The sequence below is a fragment of the Podarcis cretensis genome (genome assembly GCF_951804945.1).
Source record: "Podarcis cretensis genome assembly, chromosome: 15".
NCBI classification, from domain to species: domain Eukaryota; kingdom Metazoa; phylum Chordata; class Lepidosauria; order Squamata; family Lacertidae; genus Podarcis; species Podarcis cretensis.
In genome coordinates, this window is record NC_137185.1 from 37258674 (window position 1) to 37280689 (window position 22016).

General features: G+C 46.1%; 1 protein-coding gene across 2 annotated transcripts in view; it reads right to left on the reverse strand.

The window, feature by feature from the left end:
* UNC5D (unc-5 netrin receptor D) overlaps positions 1-22016 on the reverse strand; it is a 408173-nt gene that overhangs the window by 181635 nt on the left and 204522 nt on the right. For both annotated transcript variants that reach the window (XM_079954964.1, XM_079954963.1), the window contains exon 2: positions 21759-21977. In XM_079954964.1, the coding sequence (XP_079811090.1) occupies positions 21759-21977 (219 nt within the window). The remainder of the gene's footprint in view (positions 1-21758; positions 21978-22016) is intronic.

Consider the following 22016-nt stretch of genomic DNA (forward strand, 5'->3'; position numbering starts at 1 on the left):
CTCTGGGGTTGTGCGCCCATCTCACCCAAGAGGCCAGGGGCCAGCGCTGACTGGAGACACTTCCGGGTCACGTGGCCAGCGTGACATTGCTGCTCTGGCGAGCCAGAGCCGCACACGGAAACGCCGTTTACCTTCCCGCTGGTAAGCGGTCCCTATTTATCTACTTGCACCCGGAGGTGCTTTCGAACTGCTAGGTTGGCAGGCGCTGGGACCGAGCAGCGGGAGCGCACCCCGCCGCAGGGATTCGAACCGCCGACCTTTCGATCGGCAAGCCCTAGGCGCTGAGGCTTTAACCCACAGCGCCACCTGCGTCCCCTGTCACTTACATAACCACAAAAAATATGTTTCTTTTAAAAAGTGTATCAGTTAGGTCGGCCAATTGGTGTCAAGGAAGGATAAGACTTTTTTTATGTACGCTACTACAGCAGCAAGGATTCTTCTAGCAAAGTATTGGAAGACACAAGAATTACCCACACTGGAAGAATGGCAGACGAAAGTGATTGACTTTATGGGACTGGCAGAAATGACTGGCAGAATCCGTGACCAAGAGAAAGAGACGGTGGAGGAAGATTGGAAGAAGTTTAAAGTATATCTTAAGAACTGTTATGAAATTGAGGAGTGCTAAAATGTCAAGGGGAAGGAAGATGCAGAATTACAGCTGAAACTGTTTGATGATTCAAGGGGAAATTGAGAAAGATAATAAATTTAAATTTAACTGGTAAAAAGGGTTGCTGAAAAACTGTAAAATAAGAATGCAAAAAGGGTGAGGTATGGGGAAGTCCGAGAAAGGAGGTTCATGAAAATGAGGTTAAGGAAGCATATTTGTGTGTTTGTTTGTATTTGTTGATGTTCTTATGTTGTTGTTGTTTTGTTTTAAAATTGGAAAATTAATAAAAATTATTATATATATAAAAAAAGTGTATCAGTTGAACTAGGAAAACAGGGTATTTTAATGTGCTTTAATTGTGAAAACCTACATTTCCTGGTGTGTGCTTGAATCCATCCCACAAAATACCGACAGTTTGGAGATGCCCCTCCTTAGTTCTTAAAAATCTCATTTCTGTTCTTCACCATTCCCAGAATTAATAATTTGTTGTTTTCCAATTAAGAAACCCTTCAAATATAAGATTCCTACACACACCAAAATAAATAAGCACATTTCATTAATTTTCATTAACTTGTTAAAAATGGCACTCTTCTTCTTAGGTCACCTTCCCATGCATAACATATAGGATCTGAGGACATCTGCATGGCAACAACCCACACTACTGATGCTCAAGGGTGAGACAAATCCTTCTTGAACATTAAGGGGGAAGCTAACAAGCTGTGGGCAAATTCTTCCTTTTAATTATAATTATAATGAACACAAAGCCCCTTTGGGTGCAGTGGACATTGTTGTGTCCTCCGAGGATGTTACATAAATGAGCTCCAAGGCAAATGAGAAGTGGAAGCGAGATAAATGGAAGACCAGCCATGCCATACAAAGAAAGCATCAAACCCAGAAAGCTTATTCCTTTCATTAGCTGCTGTAAGAGAAAGGACAGTCAATGGGTTGTTGCTTCCTTTGAGCACATCATTCCCACCTTCGAGCCATGGTACTGCCTTTTACCCACCTCTAAAGAGCTGGCAGAGGCCTTCATCTCACCCCTGGGATCAAGAGATAAAACCCCTCTTTCGAGAGTGCCACAGCACTGCTATTAGGAGATGAATTGCTGTGTCTGCTCTCTAAAGAGGAGCACACTTTCTATCCCGATCTCAGTGCAGAGCTGAGATTGCGAGGTGAGATTGCGAGGGATGGTGGGCCACTTTCTACAGCTTACTGTGATGGCCCCAGGGGTAAACCCGAGCAACGCGGTCCAGGTCCAGTCCCGAATCCAAGGGTTCCGCAAAGAGTCAGTCTGACAGGGTCAAGGCAGGAAACCAGGCTAGGTCAGGCACAGGGTCACAGGCAGTTTCTAGCAAACAGCAATGTTGCTCCTGCAACCTGGGGCGGGGTCCGACAGCATTTTATCTCTGTCGGGGTAACGGCCAGTCCTGATCCCCCGGTGACTCACCTCCTTTACTCGCCCGAAGGTGAGCACTCCTCCTGCGAGTACTCAGGTCTCTCCTTCTCTCAGGCCTTAGTCTCTGCAGCTCGGGAGATATCGGTGGGTTACTAGACCCAGAGGCCACCTCAGCCTCTCCTGACCCAACCGGTAGCAGAGCAGCTGTAAGTGATTGCCCAACTGAAAGCAACGAGGTAATCCCCGCATCTGGAGCCAGAGCTGACTCAGCCCAGCTGGTGCTTGTTGCAGGGGAACCTGTGCAGACTGGGGCTCTTCAGAATCAGGCCCCAGACTAGGTTCAGATGCTGCCTGAGGCAGAGGATCCGATGTGGATTGAGACTCCTCTGGTTCCGACTCCGGGCCCGAGTCCCAGGCCATCACACTTGGACCCATGAGTTCGCCTCCCCTGTTCTAAGAGGTGAGTACAATTTGTAGCCTAACCCTAAAATTACATTCTAAACTGATTTGGAGAAAAGGTGAGTAAGATGAGTCATAACAGAGGCATATACAATTATGCATGGTGCAAAGAAAGCAGACAGAGAAAAGCTCTTCTTCCTCTCTCATTGTGCTGGTCTCAGGGTGGGGGGTGTTACCGTGCGGCGTGGTCCGTGTCCAGTCTGAGGCTGAAGCAGGGTCCAAGTCAGAGAGTCGGGCGTGGTCAGGAACTCTGGCAGAAAGCAGAACAGGGTGCCGGAAGGAACAGGTAACCAACGATATTGCTCCCGCAACCTGGGACTGGACAGCTGGCCGTTATCTCCTCTGAGGCATAGTGTGGCCCCGGTCCACAGGTGACTCGCGTCTCCTGGCCTGGAGGTGAGCACCCTTCCTGAGAGAACTTAGTTCCCTCCGCCTCTCTGCCCTGAGCCTCTGCAGCTCAGGAGAGGCTGGAGGGTTACTGGACCCAGAGGCAGCCTCACCTTCCCCTGACAGGGCTGGGAGAGGAGCACCTGCAGGCGATGGGTCCTTGATCACCTCTGGAGCCAGAGCGGATTCAGCTGGTGTCTGCTCCTGAGGATCCGGCACAGGTGAGGGCCCTTCAGATTCAAGCCCCTGCCCCGACTCAGCTGGCCCTGGAGGTGGGGACTCCTGTGCAGGTTGGGATTCCTCAGGTTCAGCCTCTGAATCAGATTCCCAGGCCATCACACTCATAACACCAGATCTCAGGGACATCTAACGAAGTTGATTGTTGGAAGATTCAGGACAGACGAAAGAAAGCAATTCTTCATACAGCACATCTGTCAGGGAACTGCCATCGGAGACAGGAGAGGAGGTAAGGCGCAGCAGCGATGCAGGAGAGGGACCCAGTAGGGAGAGAGAGCTCACTTCCGCTGGGGAAGGAAATCGGAGGGACACCAGGAAGAAAGGGGAGCCTGGGAGGACTTTGGAGAGAGGGGTCCAAGATACTTCTACAGAGACCAGCGGGGAGAGCACGGGACCTCCGCTGGGCACGCCCACTCTGCGCAGAAAGCTTCCGCGCAGAGAAGCTAGGCGGAGACTTGGTGTCAAAGAACTTTTATGTTGGAGTAAGTTCAGGAAACGCCCACTGATGGATTCTGCCAGTGATTGAGACAGCCACGGAGTAAGGGCTGTCCAGCCGGGGAAAAGTTTGACCAAACTACTCAGCTTGGAGCAGTTTGCAGCTTACGCACAAGCAACCCCCATATCCCATTATAACATCGTTAAACTATGGAATTTACTCCCACAGAAGGTAGTGATGGCCACCAGCTTAGATGGCTTCAAAAAGGGATTAGAAAAATTATTGGAGAATGGTTGCTAACCTTGATGGCTGTGTTGTGCTTCTGCTGTTGGGCACTGTAAGCCTCAAACTAAACAGATGGTGTGAATCAGAACTGGGGAGAGTGCTGCTGTGCTCAGGTCCTGCTTGTGACATCTGGTTGGCCACTGTGAGAACAGGATGCTGGACCAGATGGGCATTTAGCCTCATCCAGCAGGCTTTTCTTACATTCTTAAATCTATGGACTGGTTGAAGCAAGCAGCATCTACACTTTTGCCCAATATCTGGGAAGCAATATTAAGTGTGGTAAAGAGAAAATGGATAGAGACAATTGGTTTTGCTCCTCTCATTAGACTACAACTCGGGGTCATCCAGTGAAACTGATGGGCAGTCGATATAGCACAAGCAAAACAAAGTGCTTCTTCACACAGTGCCAAGTAAACATATGGGAATTTTCTGTCACAAGATAGGTCTGTCTATGGTTCCTGGTTCAGAGAGATGATGAATAATTCAATTTATTATTTGTGTAATACAAAACTTCTCTCAGAGACTTAAATGCACAATTAAAAACCAACCAACCACCAAGTTTAATAATAAAACAATATCCCCAAAATGCAGACACACAGAGAGTTTATGAAGGATACTGAGCAGCTGAGATTTGTGCAGAGGAGAGTGACCAAGATGATAAAGCTTTGGATAAGTTTAGCCTGGAGAAGAGAAGACTGAGAGGTGCTAGGGCAGTCATCTTCAAATATTTGAAGGGTTGTCACATGTAAGAAGGAGCAAACTTGTTTTCTGCTGCTCTAGAATGTAGGACCCAAACCAATGGATTCTAATTCCAAAAAAAGGAATTGCAACCAGGCATTATGAAGAATTTTCTGGTGGTAAGAGCTGCTCAACAATGGAATGGAAAATCTCAGAAGGTGGGGGACTCTCCTTCATCTGCAGGGGGTTGGAGTAGATGACCTTTGAGGTCCCTTCAAACTCTACAATTCTAGGATGATAATAATCCCTCAGAAGTCTAGGAGAAGAGGGATGTCTTGATCTGAAATAATGCTAAAGTTTGCACCTGGTGGACTTTACTGCAGAAAGCATTCCATAGTCTCTTACCATTATTTTCTGGGGGCACACAACAGGGATGTGGTGCTTGTCGACTTCCTATAAGCAACTGGCTACCTACCATTTGGAGCAGGATATTAGACTGAACAGAACTTTGATTTGATCCTTCTTATGGGAGTAGGGCTCAAATCTACTTTCTTGAAAGCCCTCAGGGCTCCACTGTTCTCAGTTCTAACCAGGGCAGCTCTGTGTCGGCCTGTAAGACCTTTGTGGGGGATGCAATGAACTAGGGTGACAGGTTGGTGGGCAGGCAGCTCTGAAATACATGCAACTGAACCACGGTTGTTCTTTTGGATTCATACTCCCAACCCCCAGTCTTGTCAAAGATCTGGATGCAAGATGAAACTCTCTGGGCTTGTTAGCATCTGCTTCTATAAATAAATCTGATTTGCACTTGGTGACTATTGATTTTCAGCATTGTTAACCTAGATTCTCTATAAATCAGCACCCACTTAATCGCAAGCATCAAGAGGCATTCAGAAGTTAACCCATTCCTTCAGTGAGCAACAGAGGTGCAGATTTGTAATATGTACAGAAAAGGGGAGAAAGATCCGTAGTAGATGAAAAGGTGAGGAAATGTCACAGATGCAACTACTAGAATTGTTAAAGGGGGACACATCTCCAGTCCCCCCACCCTATAATTCTGTACCTGGAAAAGCCTCTTCTAAAGCTGACACATATCTTGCTCAAGGATGTTAAGTGAAATTTTTGGTAAACCCAGCATTCTATCTGCTTTACCATCCAAGGACAGCAAAATCAAGACAAGGTAGTTGAGACCTTTGTTTCCTGAACTATATAGATTATAGAAGAATAGGTTAAGCACTGGCATTGGCATGGATACATTGATCACCCAACCTGCTTTATGGTTGATATGCTCTAAGCTGACAGATGGGGTGGTGGCCCACATTGGAGTCCTCTATGACGTGAACCGCTTCTGGTGGACCCCTCCCTCCTGATTGCTATGAGGTAGGTGAAACCCCACAAGACCAAGACAATCCACCCGTGGCCCATGGCAATGTTAATGGATGACCACCATGTCCCTGTAAAAAAAGTAACTGTCAAAGTAAACAGAAAAGAATGGGTGAGAAACCTAGACTGAGACTGAGTGTTTGAGACAGGCCTCCCTTTTTCTCTCTCTCCCAGGGGAAGACTTGATGAGCGCACTTCTCCGTCAGGCCTGCTCTGATGCCCTGCCCCTCAGGGAGCCTAGCCTGGATGCCAATTGGCTCCCCAGGTCCCTCTGTCCATTTCACAATTTCCAGTATGGTTGCAATGAATGCAACCAGCCAGCCACACACGAACACTCAAGATGGTGACTGTCTCTCCCACCTGCCACTGCCAGACTGCAAATGACACTTGTTGGTACATTAATACCAAGGTTCATCAGTATTTTGGAACTTTCAGTTCCAGTTCATATACTGCCTGTCTTGTGTTGTGTTGTGTTGTGTTGTGTTGTTGTGTTGTGTTGTGTTGTGTTGTGTTGTGTTGTGTTGTGTTGTGTTGTGAGATTCAGACACCTTGGAGCTCACTTACTTAGTTGAGGCACATGCCGTAGGAAAAACCCTGCTGAATTAGTGCAGAAATCCATCTGGCCCCATCTGGCCTATCATTGTTTTTTTCCACAGTGGTAAATCAAGTGCTTCTGGAAAGTCCAAAAGCAGGACATGAATGCAATAAATAGACCTTCCTCTGTGCTTGCCCCCAATCAAGTGGTGCTTAGTAGCACATTGCTGCTGCACCTAAAATATCCAGAAATCCACCATGATCACTATATATCGTCATTTAATTATATTTACTGCCTAACTTTCCTCCAAGGAGCTTATGGTGGCATACAGTATGTAGCCACAACACAGAAAATGTCCACATTTGGATATCATGCCAAACCTTAATTTAGTGCAGGGATGGGATAACTGGTGGTCCTGCAGATGTGGCTGAACTACAGCATCATCAGTCTGACCAATGTCTGGGGAAGATGGAAGCTGTAGTCCAGCAACATCTGAAAGACTGTAGGCTTGATGTCCATGGCTTATTGTGCTGAGAATGAGCCACAGCAAACCTTGAGCTTGGTTCAGAAGCTTTTACTTCTGGTTTAGATTAACTGTAGCTTGCTATGAGGTCCAAACCCACAAGGTTAAACAGGGTTTATTTGAAACAAGCCAGCTTCAAGACGTGGGTTATGATGCTGACAACAAAACATTGTTGACGTTGTCCACAGTTTAGGATCTAACTACACTTTAGGAACTAACAACACACTAAACTGCAGCTAATCAAAAGCCATCATTTATTTTTTCTTGCAGCGTTACTGGAGGAGGAATGGGGAGGAGGTGAAAGAGCCTAAGGCTTGTTATTTCTGTCATGCTAAAGCACCGTGGCCAGTATGTTTGCTATTATTTGCCAGCTGTCATAATGCCATCAATATAAATTACAAAGATCTCAACAGTACAGAAAATAATCTAAGGGATATAAAAACCTTTGGTGTGATTACATGTACAGTTCTGGTAACTCTATCTCAAAAATAGCATTACTGAACTGAAAAGGGTACAGAAAGACAGCGAGAATATCAAGGCCTTGGAGTACTTGCTTATGAAGGAAGGCTAACTAATATAGGAATTTTGGGGAGAGCTGATGGTGACCAAGGGGAGGGAATCAGGTCAACATTTATCAAATTAATGAGTAGTTGGAAAGAAGAGAAAAATTAAACACACACATTCCTTTCTTAATACAAGAACTTGGGTACTACCCAGTGCTTAGGAGTAAACAAGAGGAACAGCCACCCCTCTCAGAATGCCTGTGTGAGAGCTTCCAAACCCAGCTTACTGGATAAGTTCTGCAAACACAATGGATTTGATCTCATTCAGCATTCAAAAATAATGCATGAGGCTCAAATAGGAGGGGGAAATTGTTAGGATATTTCCGTTCCACCTTAAAAGGGAGCAGGATGTTTGTGTCACAGCCTGCGTATTTCCTGTTCACAGGATGTTTCTGTTGTGTCTATGCTTTCGTTTCTCTCTCTGCCTGAGCAGACCGAAGCAGGCAGTCATGTTTTTCTTTGTTCTGACCAACGCTGAATAAACTTCTAAATAATACTCTCCTGAGTGCATCTTTCGCTGTACGAACTCTGCGATAGAGTGTGCATCTGCTCTGGAATGTCACAAGCTATTTTCTGGAGCTCATGTCACTAATTGCTGATACTGTATCTACGGGAGATCGATGGACGTCCGGAGTCGACATGGAGGCAGTGATGGCCTTTGTCTCCCTGGCAGTATCCCAACAGAAATATGTCTTTGACAGATCTGCTCCACCATGACCTTAATATGTTGAATTGGAAAGACTGAAAGGAGCTTCTAAGTATGTTCAGACAAACTTATTTAGGAGGCCTCACCAGACATTTCCAATGCAGGAAAGCTGAGGGTGGCTGGGGCACACAAACACTGTGGGAGGGGTCAGCATTTTGCACCCCTCTCTGGGGCCCTTAGGCATTATTTTGAATGCCTGAAGAAAGACTGAGATGAGGCTCATTGATTAAAAAGTATCCAGGTAGGGACTTAATAATTTGTGGTCCATGCATGAAGATCATCCTTTGCTTTTAAAAATCTCATTCTGAGCAGCAGTTCATAAGGTGGACTAACCAGGCATTTCTAATTGGAAAATCAGTCACACACAGTTCGCCATTTGAAATAAAAATCATTAAAAAGTCCAAACCAGTCCAGAGTTTGGCTAATTTGCTCCCTGCCCCCACTTCCTTTTGTAATCCTCCAAGAGAGGTTGCTAGACTTTGAAGGGGGATCAAGATACAGTTGTACCTTGGATCCCAAACGCCTTGCGAATTGAACATTTTGGCTCCCGAACACCGGAAGTGAGTGTTCCAGTTTGTGAATGTTCTCTGGAAGCTGAGCGTCCAACGCAGCTCACACGATTTCCAACTGAGTGCAGGAGGCTCCTGCAGCCAATCGGAATCCGCACCTTGGTTGCTGAATGTTTTCGGTTTGAACATAACTCTAAGAGAAATTTATTTAAAACTGAAATTAAATTCCACAAAAGTCCTCCTCTTGGCTGTGAGGAGGGGGGTGCTTCACTTAGGCTCCTTGACACTGGCCTCCAGAGGGCTAAACTGTGTTCAGCATTACAATCAAACTGGGCCACTGTGTTCTTCTTGTTTTAGAAGTAAAAAATGCCTCATTGATATTCTAAAAACAAAAGGGTTTTTGAAAACATTTTGAAAATACGCTGAGATTTTCTCCACCAGACACCTGAATAAGTACACATTCAATGCACACCAGAAACCAAGAGACCAAAATCTAGCAGACCATGCCAATAAAACACACACACACACACACACACACACACACACACTTAAAAACGCGTATGTGTGCAACATTCTTAAAGGTTCAGTCTATAAGATTCATGGCTGAGTAGGGATTTGAAGCCCTCGATTTACCACAGGCCAAACTCCAACAGACTGCAAGATGCAGTTGTGGGGAACATGTTTCACCTTTGTACAGTCAGCTAATTTCGAGAGAGAGAGAGAGAGAGAGAGAGAGAGAGAGAGAGAGAGAGAGCTCTGTATCTTCTATCCAGGGAAGCAAGAGTCATTACCACAGTCCAAGGGCAAAATCACTAAAGTAGGGCATGAAGCAAGGGCAGTGAGGGGCTTGGTCTGGGGGAAATGAGAGTGTGGCTGAGGAGGATGAGTCCCAAGGGCCCAGGGGCCAGAAAACTAGGCCTTGAGGGCCGTATTTGGCTTCCCCACTTGTGACATGGAACAACCTCATGTGTCTCCATCAGAGGGTGGGGTGCAAATTTAACAAATAAGACAGACACACCAGGCGCAGTTAGGGAGGGAGACCTCCTTGCTGAGAGGGGAAATATTTTGCTGTTTCCTTAAACTACAGATCTCCCCTGCCTCGACAGGAACGATAATAATAGAAATTACATGGCAAGAACCTCTAATCAACTCGAGTAAGAACCAATGCATTATAAATGAAAACCAACATTGTTCCCAGATACCTTATGTAATTCCAATTCACAGTGGTAGCCCATCCCTTTAAATTATTGTGCAAATTATAAGCATCATCCTTTGTCATCCAGCACAGCCTCAAAGAATATGGGGAGTTTTGCCTCTGGTATTGCTATGCTAATAAGCTTTCTGCACTGCTGGGTGGTTTAGCAGCAGACAGACTAATGCTGGCAGAGGATGAATAATTGCTTGGTATGTGCTAAACATAACGGAGCAAGCACCAAACTTCATCATTTGTCAGCTTTATTTGTTTAAATGAGAAAAATGCTGACAGCAGTTATTGCTGTAATCTTTTTATTTATCAGACATGAAAACTTTAGTTACTCATAGCAGGTCTCATCCTACTGCGAAAACAGGAGTTGGAAGTACTTTAGAGCCAATTTGAAGCATGCTCTCAAAAATGTTAAAATTGAAGCGGGGGAGGCTTTCCTTTTTCTCAATTTATTTTAAACTCTTAACTAGCTTTATCAGCATCCTAGAAGCGTTCGGTTCATAACAAAGGACGACTTGTGCCCTCGAGCACCATCGAGCAACAGACAAAGCAAGCTACCATTAATCGGTCATGTTCTGACATCATGCCAAACCATTGTTTAGCATGATGAGAATGAGACACAGCAAGCGTCAGGCTCTCTCCCTCTGGTATGCCATGAGAAGGAACCAAACATCCTGGTACATATGGAAGTAGAGGCACCCCAAGAGATTCTTCCCCACTTCTTCCTGATAGCACTTAGGAGATGTAGCATTTATTGTTATAACCATTAAAAACATGTCTTTATTCTTTCGAATATTCAAAACATACGACCCTTAGGGTAGGCCAGCATTATTGTTCCTCTATACCATGGCCTGGCAGGTATTTCAACCAGAAACATCTTGATTCATTATCCCTTGGCCACCGCACCAGGTCTGTCTCAAATATTTGTTCCGGACGTCGATATGAATGGCATTTTAATTTAATCCAGGCTTCTTCAACTAGGTGTCCTCCAAATGTTTTTTGGACTACAGACCTGGCAATAATGTCCAATGCTCAGGGACTATGAATGGGCACCAGGTTGTGGAAAACTGATTTAATTTATGTTAAATGTTTTTTTAAAAAAAATTTATATGTGGGGGGTGGGGGTGGGATGGATGTTTGGTTGGGTTTGGGGATTATTATTTTTTAATTATTATTTTGATGTTTTGTAATTTTTACATTTTTTGTTTGTATTGTTTTATTGGTTTCGTTTGTTTAAGGTGTTATTTTGTTCTTAGGGGGAGGGTTCAGGGCTGCCGGGGAGTGGGCCCCAGCCCACAAAATGGCTGGGGCATGTTCCACAGGGGGGGATGCACTGGGACAACCGATCTCAGTGATCACGGGTAGGAGGAGGAGTTACGCTAAGACCAGACCATGTCATTACAGAGGAGGCAGGTTTAGTCGTTGTCTGAGGACTATCCCTGCCTCCGGGTCTGGTCCTGACCGGATGGATACTAGAATCAGCAAGGGATACCCACATGACCTGAAGGTGCTGCTGTGCAATGCCAGGTCAGTGATTCATAAGACTACTGCCATCCATGACTTGATCATGGATGGAGGACTTGACCTGGCATGTGTAACAGAGACTTGGTTGGATGAAGCAGATGGGCCTGTCCTTGCCGCTGCTTGTCCACCAGGTTTCTCTTACGCACAGCAACCCAGGTCATGTGGGCGGGGAGGGGGGGTTGCAGTGATTTTTAGGAAGTCATTAGTTTGCACCAGGCGTCCTATTGGGAAGACCCAGTTTTCCGAGTGCATGTTCTGGAAGTTGGGCAATAGGGGAGTACAGGATTCCTTTTGGTGTACCGACCTCCTCGCTGCACCAAGGATTCCCTGCCCGAGCTGCTTCAGGTTGTGGCGGATGTTCTCCTGCAGACACCTAGCTTGGTCGTCCTAGGGGATTTTAACATCCATGCCAACACGACCTTACAAGGGGCTGCTCGGGACTTCGTGGAAAGCATGGCCTCCATGGGGCTGTCCCTGAATAAGTCTGGCCCAACCCATAGTCGCAGACATGACTTGGACCTGGTGTTTACCTCTATGGATGTTGGTGATCTGACACTAAGTAAAAGCGACATGAAAGAAGTGCCATGGTCAGATCACTTCCTGGTGCAACTGGACTTCTCTGCGACCCATCCCCTCTGCAGGGAGGTGGGACCAATTCGGATGGTCCGCCCCCGCCACTTAATGGATCCAAATGGTTTCCAGAGAGTGGTAGGGGATGCTTTATCCCATGTTGATGGCCTTTCAGCCGATTCCCTGGTGGCCCGCTGGAATGTGGAGTTAACCAGGGCTATTGACTGTTTGGCTCCGAAGCGCCCTCTCCTATTGCATGGAGCCCGGACAGCCTGTGGTTTTCCACGGATCTGAGGGCAATGAAACAATCGTTGAGACGGCTAGAGCGCCGGTGGCGGATAACTCATTCTGAATCTGACCGGACACAGGTTAGAGCTCAACGTCAAGCCTACCAAGTGGCGATAGCGACGGCGAAGAAGAATTTCTTCACCGCCTCTATTGCATCTGCAGAAAACAGCAGCAGGAGACTTTTTCAGGTGGTTCACAATTTAGTGGAACCACCTGCAACATCGGGGCCCAGTACGGGCCACATGTTCTCCTGCAATGATTTTGCAAAGTTTTTTGCAGATAAAATCGCTCAGATTCGGGAAGAAGTAGACTCCACCATGGGAGCAGGGCCGGGGCGGGAGAGTGCTAGAGTTCTGTCTAGTCAAGTTGAGTGGGATCAATTCCAATCTGTTACCTCCGAGGATGTGGACAGGCTGCTTGGACGAGTGAAGCCAACCACCTGTCTCCTGGATCCTTGCCCATCCTGGCTTATAAAAGCTAGCCGGGAAGGACTGGGCGATGGGCTTCGTGGGGTGGTGAATGCTTCCCTCCGTGAGGGAGCCTTCCCAGACCCGCTGAAAGAGGCGGTTATTAAACCGCTTCTTAAAAAACCATCTTTAGATGCGGCCACGATGGCCAACTATCGCCCAGTTTCAAATCTTCCATTCTTGGGCAAGGTGATTGAGCGAGCGGTGGCCGAACAACTCCAGGCACGCCTGGAAGAAGCGGACCATTTGGATCCCTTCCAGTCGGGATTCAGGCCTCATCATGGGACTGAAACTGCCTTGGTCGCACTGGTTGATGATCTTCGGCGGGCTAGGGACAAAGGTGAGAGCTGTTTCCTAGTTCTGCTGGATCTCTCAGCGGCGTTTGATACCATCGACCATAACATCCTTCTGGACCGTCTTGAGGGGCTGGGAGCTAGGGGCACTGTCATACAGTGGTTCCGCTCCTTCCTCCTGGGCTGTGTTCAGAAAGTGGTGGTGGGGGATGAGTGTTCAGACCCCTGGGCTCTCACTTGTGGGGTGCCTCAGGGTTCTGTCCTCTCCCCCATGCTTTTCAACATTTACATGCAGCCGCTGGGAGAGATCATCAGGAGGTTTGGGCTGGGTGTTCATCAGTATGTGGATGATACCCAGCTCTACCTCTCTTTTAAATCAGAACCAGTGAAGGCGGTGAAGGTCCTGTGTGAGTGTCTGGAGGCGGTTGGAGGATGGATGGCGGCTAACAGATTGAGGTTGAATCCTGACAAGACAGAAGTGCTGTTTTTGGGGGACAGGAGGGGGGCAGGTGTGGAGAATTCCCTGGTCCTGAATGGGGTAACTGTGCCCCTGAAGGACCAGGTGCGCAGCCTGGGAGTCATTTTGGACTCACAGCTGTCCATGGAGGCACAGGTCAAATCTGTGTCCAGGGCAGCTGTTTACCAGCTCCATCTGGTACGTAGGCTGAGACCCTATCTGCCTGCAGACTGTCTCGCCAGAGTGGTGCATGCTCTGGTTATCTCCCGCTTGGACTACTGCAATGCACTCTACGTGGGGCTACCTTTGAAGGTGACTTGGAAACTACAACTAATCCAGAATGCGGCAGCTAGACTGGTGACTGGGGGCGGCCGCCGAGACCATATAACACCGGTCTTGAAAGACCTACATTGGCTCCCAGTACGTTTCCGAGCACAATTCAAAGTGTTGGTGCTGACCTTTAAAGCCCTAAACGGCCTCGGTCCAGTATACCTGAAGGAGCGTCTCCACCCCCATCATTCTGCCCGGACGCTGAGGTCTAGCGCCGAGGGCCTTCTGGCGGTTCCCTCATTGCGAGAAGTAAAGCTACAGGGAACCAGGCAGAGGGCCTTCTCGGTAGTGGCGCCCACCCTGTGGAACACCCTTCCAGCAGATGTCAAAGCGATTAACAACTACCTGACATTCAGAAGACATCTTAAGGCAGCCCTGTTCAGGGAAGTTTTTAACGTGTGATATTTTATTGTATTTTTGCTTTCTATGGAAGCCGCCCAGAGTGGCTGGGGAGGCCCAGCCAGATGGGCGGGGTATAAATAATAAATTATTATTATTATTATTATTATTATTATCTACATACCCCTTGCACACTATCCCAATCTCTGAACAGTGTGAGACTTCACAGGTTCCAGGTGCTTACCCAGGTTTCGGTTTCCTCAGAATAGGGACAGCAGAGACCATGGTGTCTTTATGATATTTGGCTGCATATACAACCTGAGACTACAATGGAGGGGCTCACAGTATTAACACCCTGAGGGAATCATGTGTCTCCCCATAGTTAGGGGCCCATTACCAAGAAACTCCTCTGGTTGTTCCAGCAATTGAATCCCTAATGGACCCAGGAATTAGAAGGGACTCAGGCAAACAACCTACAGCCCTCCAAACTCACAGCGCTACAGTGGGACCTCAGGTTAAGTACTTAATTCATTCTGGAGGTCCGTTCTTAACCTGAAATTGTTCTTAACCTGAAGCACCACTTTAGCTAATGGGGCCTCCTTCTGCTGCTGCACCGCCAGAGCATGATTTCTGTTCTCATCCTGAAGCAAAGTTCTTAACCCGAGGTACTATTTCTGGGTTAGCGGAGTCTGTTACCTGAAGCGTATGTAAGCTGAAGCGTATGTAACCTGAGGTACCACTGTACTAACAAATGAATCTCTTTATGGGCAGACCTATTCTAGGGTACTTACCATTTTCACAAGCATATAATTAAGCTTTGAAGGATTTTAAAAGGTCATATAAAATATACATGGACAAAACCTGAAGCAAATGTTTGCTGCCTGTCAACATAATTCTTTTATTATTTTGCTTTTAAATGTTATTTTCTTATTATTTTCCCCAAGAAGCTCAAGGTGGTCTTATGGTTCCCCCCCCCGCCGTCGCCCACATTATGTTATCATTACAATATCTTTGCAAGGTAGGTTTGGTGGCCAGTGACTGGTCTCAAAATCACCCAGTGAGCTTCATAGCTGAGAGGGGATTCGAACTCTGCCCTCCCAGGTCCTAGTCCAACATTATATCAGCTACACTGCACTGGTTCTCAGGGATGTAAGAGCCATAGGTGAAATAATGGGTTCCTGGTAACTGCACTTACCTATTGGCTGAACTGCTGTGATGTCAGAGTCATCACAGGAAGTGGGTAGGTGGGAAGGCTTGGCGAGCAGTAGGAATAGCAGCTAGTAATAGGAAGCCAGAAGATCTGAGCACAAGCAAGAGTAGGAACTGAAAAAAGAGGGCAGTGTCCAGAGCTGGCTCGGTCATTATGCAGACTAGAATCATAGAATCATAGAGTTGGAAGAGACCACAAGGGCCATCGAGTCCAACCCCCTGCCAAGCAGGAAACACCATCAGAGCACTCCTGACATATGGTTGTCAAACCTCTGCTTAAAGACCTCCAAAGAAGGAGACTCCACCACACTCCTTGGCAGCAAATTCCCCTGTCGAACAGCTCTTACTGTCAGGAAGTTCTTCCTAATGTTTAGGTGGAATCTTCTTTCTTGTAGTTTGGATCCATTGCTCCGTGTCCGCTTCTCTGGAGCAGCAGAAAACAACCTTTCTCCCTCCTCTATGTGACATCCTTTATATATTTGAACATGGCTATCATATCACCCCTTAAGCTCCTCTTCTCCAGGCTAAACATGCCCAGCTCCCTTAGCTGTTCTTCATAAGGCATCGTTTCCAGGCCTTTGACCATTTTGGTTGCCCTCCTCTGGACACGTTCCAGTTTGTCAGTGTCCTCCTTGAACTGTGGTGCCCATACTAAAACAGCTACCTCAAGCAGCAGAAGCCCCCAAGGAGGCATCTTGTCATCTCCACAGAAATGGCGCTGGTATTGGCCGAAATTGTGCGATTTTGGAAAGATCTCACCCAAAATTGGCACTGATGCTGTTACTGCTACTCTGCCAGCAGGGGAGGTGGCAGTAGAAAAGTGGTGCTGGTGGCATCAGGGCAAGGCAGTTCTTCCCTTTTCGCCTCAAGTGGCGAAACAGGACGTGCATCCCCTAGTGGCAGCAGGGACAATGGAGAACAGGGCTGCTAAAGTGTCAGCAAGGTAGGGCTGGCATGGGCAGAGTTCTATCTTTTGTAATTTATTTCAGTATTTTGAAACTGTGAAGTTTTCCATCCAGAGAGATCATCAAAGTGACACAGATTTACAAAAAAAGCAGTAATAAATGACTTTTTAATTAATTCAGCGCAGCTACTTATTTCCCAGCAAAGCTGCAAATTCCTTTCTTTCATTATTCTTGTGCCATAGACTTGCTCCAACTCCACCCAACCAGCACACTGGCAGTCCATGGACTATTGATTTATCCAAAAGCAAACTCATGCACTGTGTTTCTGACTTCATTCCTATTGCAATTAGCTTCTCTTTCCCACCCACACCACACCTCTCTTTTAATCATGGATATGCTAAAAGGAGTCTGCAGAGATGCCGAGGCAAATCCCTCACAATCGGAATTACGTTTAGCGCTAGCAGCATTTTACCCACCCTCCATCTGAGCCTGCCAATCCAAGCCTAACCCTGACAGTGCTGTGATGCTTGCAACAGGGCTGCTGGATTGATGGCACTGCCCTGACTTAGTGCACTCACATGATTCTGACCCTGCCTTGGTCCCAGCCCTGCCCAGGTAAACAGCAGAGATGTCAGTTTTGGGAGGGCAGTTTCACCACACTGCATGCCTCACTACTGCTTGAACAAGTCCACCTTCTGCTGCTGCCAGTGTCTCAAATTTCAGTGGCACCCTGTGTAATGCAAAATCCAGCACGACTCCTGCCTTTCACCTTCCAATGGACTTCACAGTTGTGGTGCCTGCTGCAGCACCCCAGAAGCTCCGCGCCCGGTGCAGTCGTGCTCCCCTAGAACCGTCTTTGCTGCTGCAATCCATTCCCAATCCACATACCTATCCAGAATGCAAGGCAAGTGGGAAATGCTGCTCTCTGTTGCCACTGCTCACATCTCAGAGAGGACATGTGGGGAGGCACGGATAGCAAAGAGGAGAGGAGAGAACAAGAGGGATTGCAGTGGTCCCTTGCAAGGTAGGGGAAAAGGTAAAAGACCCCTGGAAAGATAAGTGCAGTCAAAGGCGACTCTGGGGTTGCGGCGCTCATCTCGCTTTCAGGCTGAGGGAGCCGGCATTTGTCCACAGACAGCTTTCAGGGTCATGTGGCCAGCAGGACTAAACCGCTTCTGGTGCAACAGAACACCATGATGGACACCAGAGCGCACGGAAATGCTGTTTACCTTTCTGCCACAGCAGTACCTATTTATCTACCTGCACTGGTGTGTTTTTGAACTGCTAGGTTGGCAGGAGCTGGGACAGAACAATGGGAGCTCACCCCGTCACAGGGATTCGAACCACCGATCTTCCAGTCAGCAAGCCCAAGAGGCTCAGTGGTTTAGACCAATAAGGCCGGCCAAACCCAGCAGTCTGACAACTGTACTATATTGTCTCCTGTTGGATCTCACATAGTAAAAGCCACTTTGAGGAGGAAGCTCAAAGGCTGGGCTGGCAAATTTCAGGCTCTGTAGCCTGGAGACTCTGAAACTCAGACTCTGATAAAGATGGATGTCCTTATCCTTTTGGCTATGCAATCTGTGTCTCAATATAAATAAATAAAAGGAACATCAAGCTGTGCCACTAAAGGGACCACGCAGCATCAATTGCCAGAACAAGTGGATTCATCTCTCTGATGATTAGATGCCTGCAGGCTGAAATACCTGTACTGGCAATTTGGATGTGGATAATTAAAAAGCAGAGTCTTATTAGAATTTCTTAAAGCTAATTATTAATTGAAACTAAAATGTCTTTTAAAGCTTCATCTTAGCAACGAGATTAAAGAACTACATTTTATTAGGGTTTTTTTCCTTTAAAGAAGCAAAGTTTGAAATACTGTGACTATCTGACAGTATAGTCTGCTGCTAGCAACAGCTTCCAGGACAGTGGTTGCTTTTGATACAGATACCACAGAATGATGTCTTGCATGAGAATACAATCCAAGAATATGCAATACAGTGTACTCAATGCAAGGATTCCTCTAGAAACCAATTATATTTATCTTATGCATTATCTATATATTCAAATATTCCTCTTGACATAGCCATGGGATGTGTGAATGTTAAGGACAATAAAGCTATTACCCATAAATATTTTTTGCAGCATTATCAGCTTGCAATAAGTACAGCTGTTACTCAAGATATACTTTTTCTTTAGGTGAGCCACAACTTCTTTAATGTGCATTTTAAACGAACATCGTACAACTACTGTTATGAAATCTGGATAAGAGCAAGCACAAACAAGGTCCTTCCTCTGGCTACAAATGAGGAGGAGAAGAAAGAAAGGGATTCTAAGGCTTCACCCAGGCTGGTTCCTCAATGTGAACACAACACAAAACCATGGTTTGGTCATGCTGTGTGCGAACTATTCGAATTATTCCAGTGTATGGTGCCCTGGGTAAAATTGCCCAGTTTGTGCTATGAGCCACTCCTAAAACAGGGGCAAATTGTAAGAAGGCTTTCTCATGTATTTATATATATATATATATATATATTTCAGTCTAAAGCTGCAAAAAAAAAAAAAAATCCACTGGAAGATGACACTATGAAAATGATGTATTTTTCTTCCCCATAATCTGTCAGTCAACTTATTTCCTACACCGTTTTAGAAAATGTGACAATTTTTAATTGCATGTTCTTCCTTGCTATTATCTATTCAAGGGTGTGTGTGTGTGTGTTTTCTCTAAGAGAATATTATATTCACATTATTATTTCCAAGACACAGAGTTGCCTAGCAATCTGGGAAAGTGGAAGGGTGTGTGTGTGTGTGTGTGTGTGTGTGTGTGTGTGTGTAGGGGGAGTAATAACAACACAGGCCTGTGAGATTACAAGGCAGCAGAACCGTTAAATTGGTTTGCAATACTTATCAAGATGTTTGTTTCTAAATGAGAAAGGATATAGGATTTGCTCGAAGCCTGATAAAATCTGTGGATCATTTCTCAACACCCTCCCCAGCCTTACAAGCTCTCGCTTTGCAGATATGCCTTTATTGCAAAACAGAGTTCTTCCATTTAGCTTCATTAGCTGCCAAACAACTAATAAGGGAGTCAGACTACAGTGCTGTGAACTGCTGGCCTAACATTTCATGACTGTTCCCAACTCAACGTGGGGCTGCAAGCTATGCAGAGCCATTCTCAAAGAAAAAGCCAGCAAAATGTCACAAAGCATCTAGCATAGTCCTCTAAGACCGCAACCCTAAAGACTCTTGATTCTGAGTCAATACACTTTCACTGCACAGTTAACATATTTAGCTATCACAAGACCTATTTGGGCATACAAGTGACATAGAGGAGATAAGGATGCAGGACATATGAATGAGTCTTGGTCCCACCCTTAATGTCCCCATCATGCAGGAGTGCCAGCTCAAGGGGGTCAAGCCCTTTTGCCCCCCCCTTATGTTTTGGGGGTCGGGCCCCTCCAATGTCCAAGTAGCACAGAGGCTCCTTCGCCTCCTCCACCTGCTGCGGAGGGGAGGGAGAGTTGGAGCAGCCTTCTGCTGGTGGCAGTGCCAGGAAGAGAAGGAGAAGGAGCCACCAGCCACTGAAGCCCGGCTCCTCCCAACATCCTGACATTACACGCAAATCGCTCTCATAAAGTGGCACCTCTGCCACCATTGTTCCCTTCCCTTCTTGAGCAGGTGGGTCTGAAGAGGGCTTCTATGTGTGTTTGCATGGACAATGACAACTGTAGTCAATTGAAAACAGAAGCCCCTCTTCACACGTTCACTTTAAATGCCAAAAGAGAGTTTATTTTAACCAAAGCCAGGCATTATAACTCCCTCATGTAAGAATGAGGCATCTAATCATAGCCTGCATTTTTAATCAAGGCTTATATTTTGATCAAGGTTGTATCTTAAAAATTAGCTTAAATCCACAAATGTTTCGAGGCAGGAAACCAGCAGGCAGCTGGCAAGCGCTTGGGCAGGGGCCCTCTGGTTTACTGCAGTCATAAAAAGGATGGAAGCAAAAGGTCAAACTGACCATACAAATTACAGAATACAATCAAGCTGCAATTAAGTTGGTAAATAGTAAGAATTATTGTGCCTCCTGTTAGAGACTTGAGCCACATTTTCTTAAGGTTAAAAGGGCAAGAGCTAATGGAAATAGGGAAAGGGGGGCTTCTCTCTGAAGAAAGTGTTTTTAAGTTTTTTCTTACTTTGAAAACGTCTTTGCTTATAAAAAAACTATATATGTTATGTATTAAATATATTGGCTTAAATGTAATTATGCAAAGGATTTAGAAAGTAAGAAATGTTGGATTCTTATTTCATATAGTTGTAAGAGACCACAGGGGCCATCAGCCCAGCCCCCTGTCAGGCAGGAAAACACCATCAGAGCACTCCTGACATGTGGTTGTCGGGCCTTTGTTTAAAGGAACCTCCAAAGAAGGAGATCTTTCATTGATGATGCGTGAGAATGTGAACACAAAGATCTCTGACATCTGTTTAAAATAAAATTAGCCACCATCTGTTTTAGCCATCTGCTCTATTTTAGAATTAAGGGGGCAAAGGTGATCTGGTAATTAAGGTGCCTTGTAGAGGTTAATGGCTACTTGTTTGCCAATTATAAATATAGCTTTTTATTTCCCATAAAAGGCAATAGGAAATGGGTGTATCTTTTGTGATTGGTTCTAGCAAACAGCCAATAGGAATTTCAACCAGGCTGATTGGACAGAGGCAGCCAAAGGAGGAGCAAGGGGGCTGGGTTAAGGAAATATAAGTGCTGGCCATAATGGCAGGAGGCAGGCCAGAGCTTGGTAACCATATACCACTGTGGCTCTCATTTATTTGTCCGACAAATAAATTATTATTTTAATTTCTCTATTGCTGCGTTGAATATTTCATTCCAGCTAAGCGTTAACCACAAGCAGGGTGCTACAAGAACACCAGAAGAGTCCCTCTGGAGCCAGCCAAAGGCCCAACTAGTCCAGCCTCCTGATCTCACAGTGACCAGACAGATGCCCAAAGGAAGGCCTGAATGCAGTAGCTGTGATTCCCAGCACCAGGTATTCAGAGGCATACTGCATTTGATAGGGAAAGTCTTACACATCCATCATGACTGAGGAGCCATTGGTAGCCTTACTGATAACCTAACAGAACCACAACTTCCAGGGTACTATAATTTAACAATCATCCCCTCTTTGTAGGGAACTATAGGAATTGGAACTTTGTGAGGAGAATAACTATTTACTAAAAACTCTCAGCACCCTTAGCAAACTACAAAACCCACGATTCTTTGGGGGGAAGCTGTTTAAAGCGACAGAATACTGCTTTAAATGTGTAGTGCAAATATGGCCAAAGACTGGGGGGCAGGGGAATGGAAAATGGAGAAAGCCATCCGTAGACCTGAGATACAAGTGAACAAGGATAATGACCGATGTGTTTGGAGCAGATAATTCATTCAGTGCCACACGGAATTTCTTCCTTACCTGTACTTTCGTCCATGCTCTCCTCAGAGACATGCTCATTTTGGTGCACCCACTCCCCATTGCACTTGAAGAAGATCTGCATTGCAGGCACAGCTCGGCAGCGCAACACAATAGGATTGCTTTTGATTATATACGCATCGTCTGGCTCTTGCAGAAAATGGGGCAGTGTCCCAGGAGCAGACGGGATGGACTCTGGGAGGGTTTCGCCATTGTCATTACCTGCAAATGAAAAAGAAAGGAAATGTCACACATGAAGGA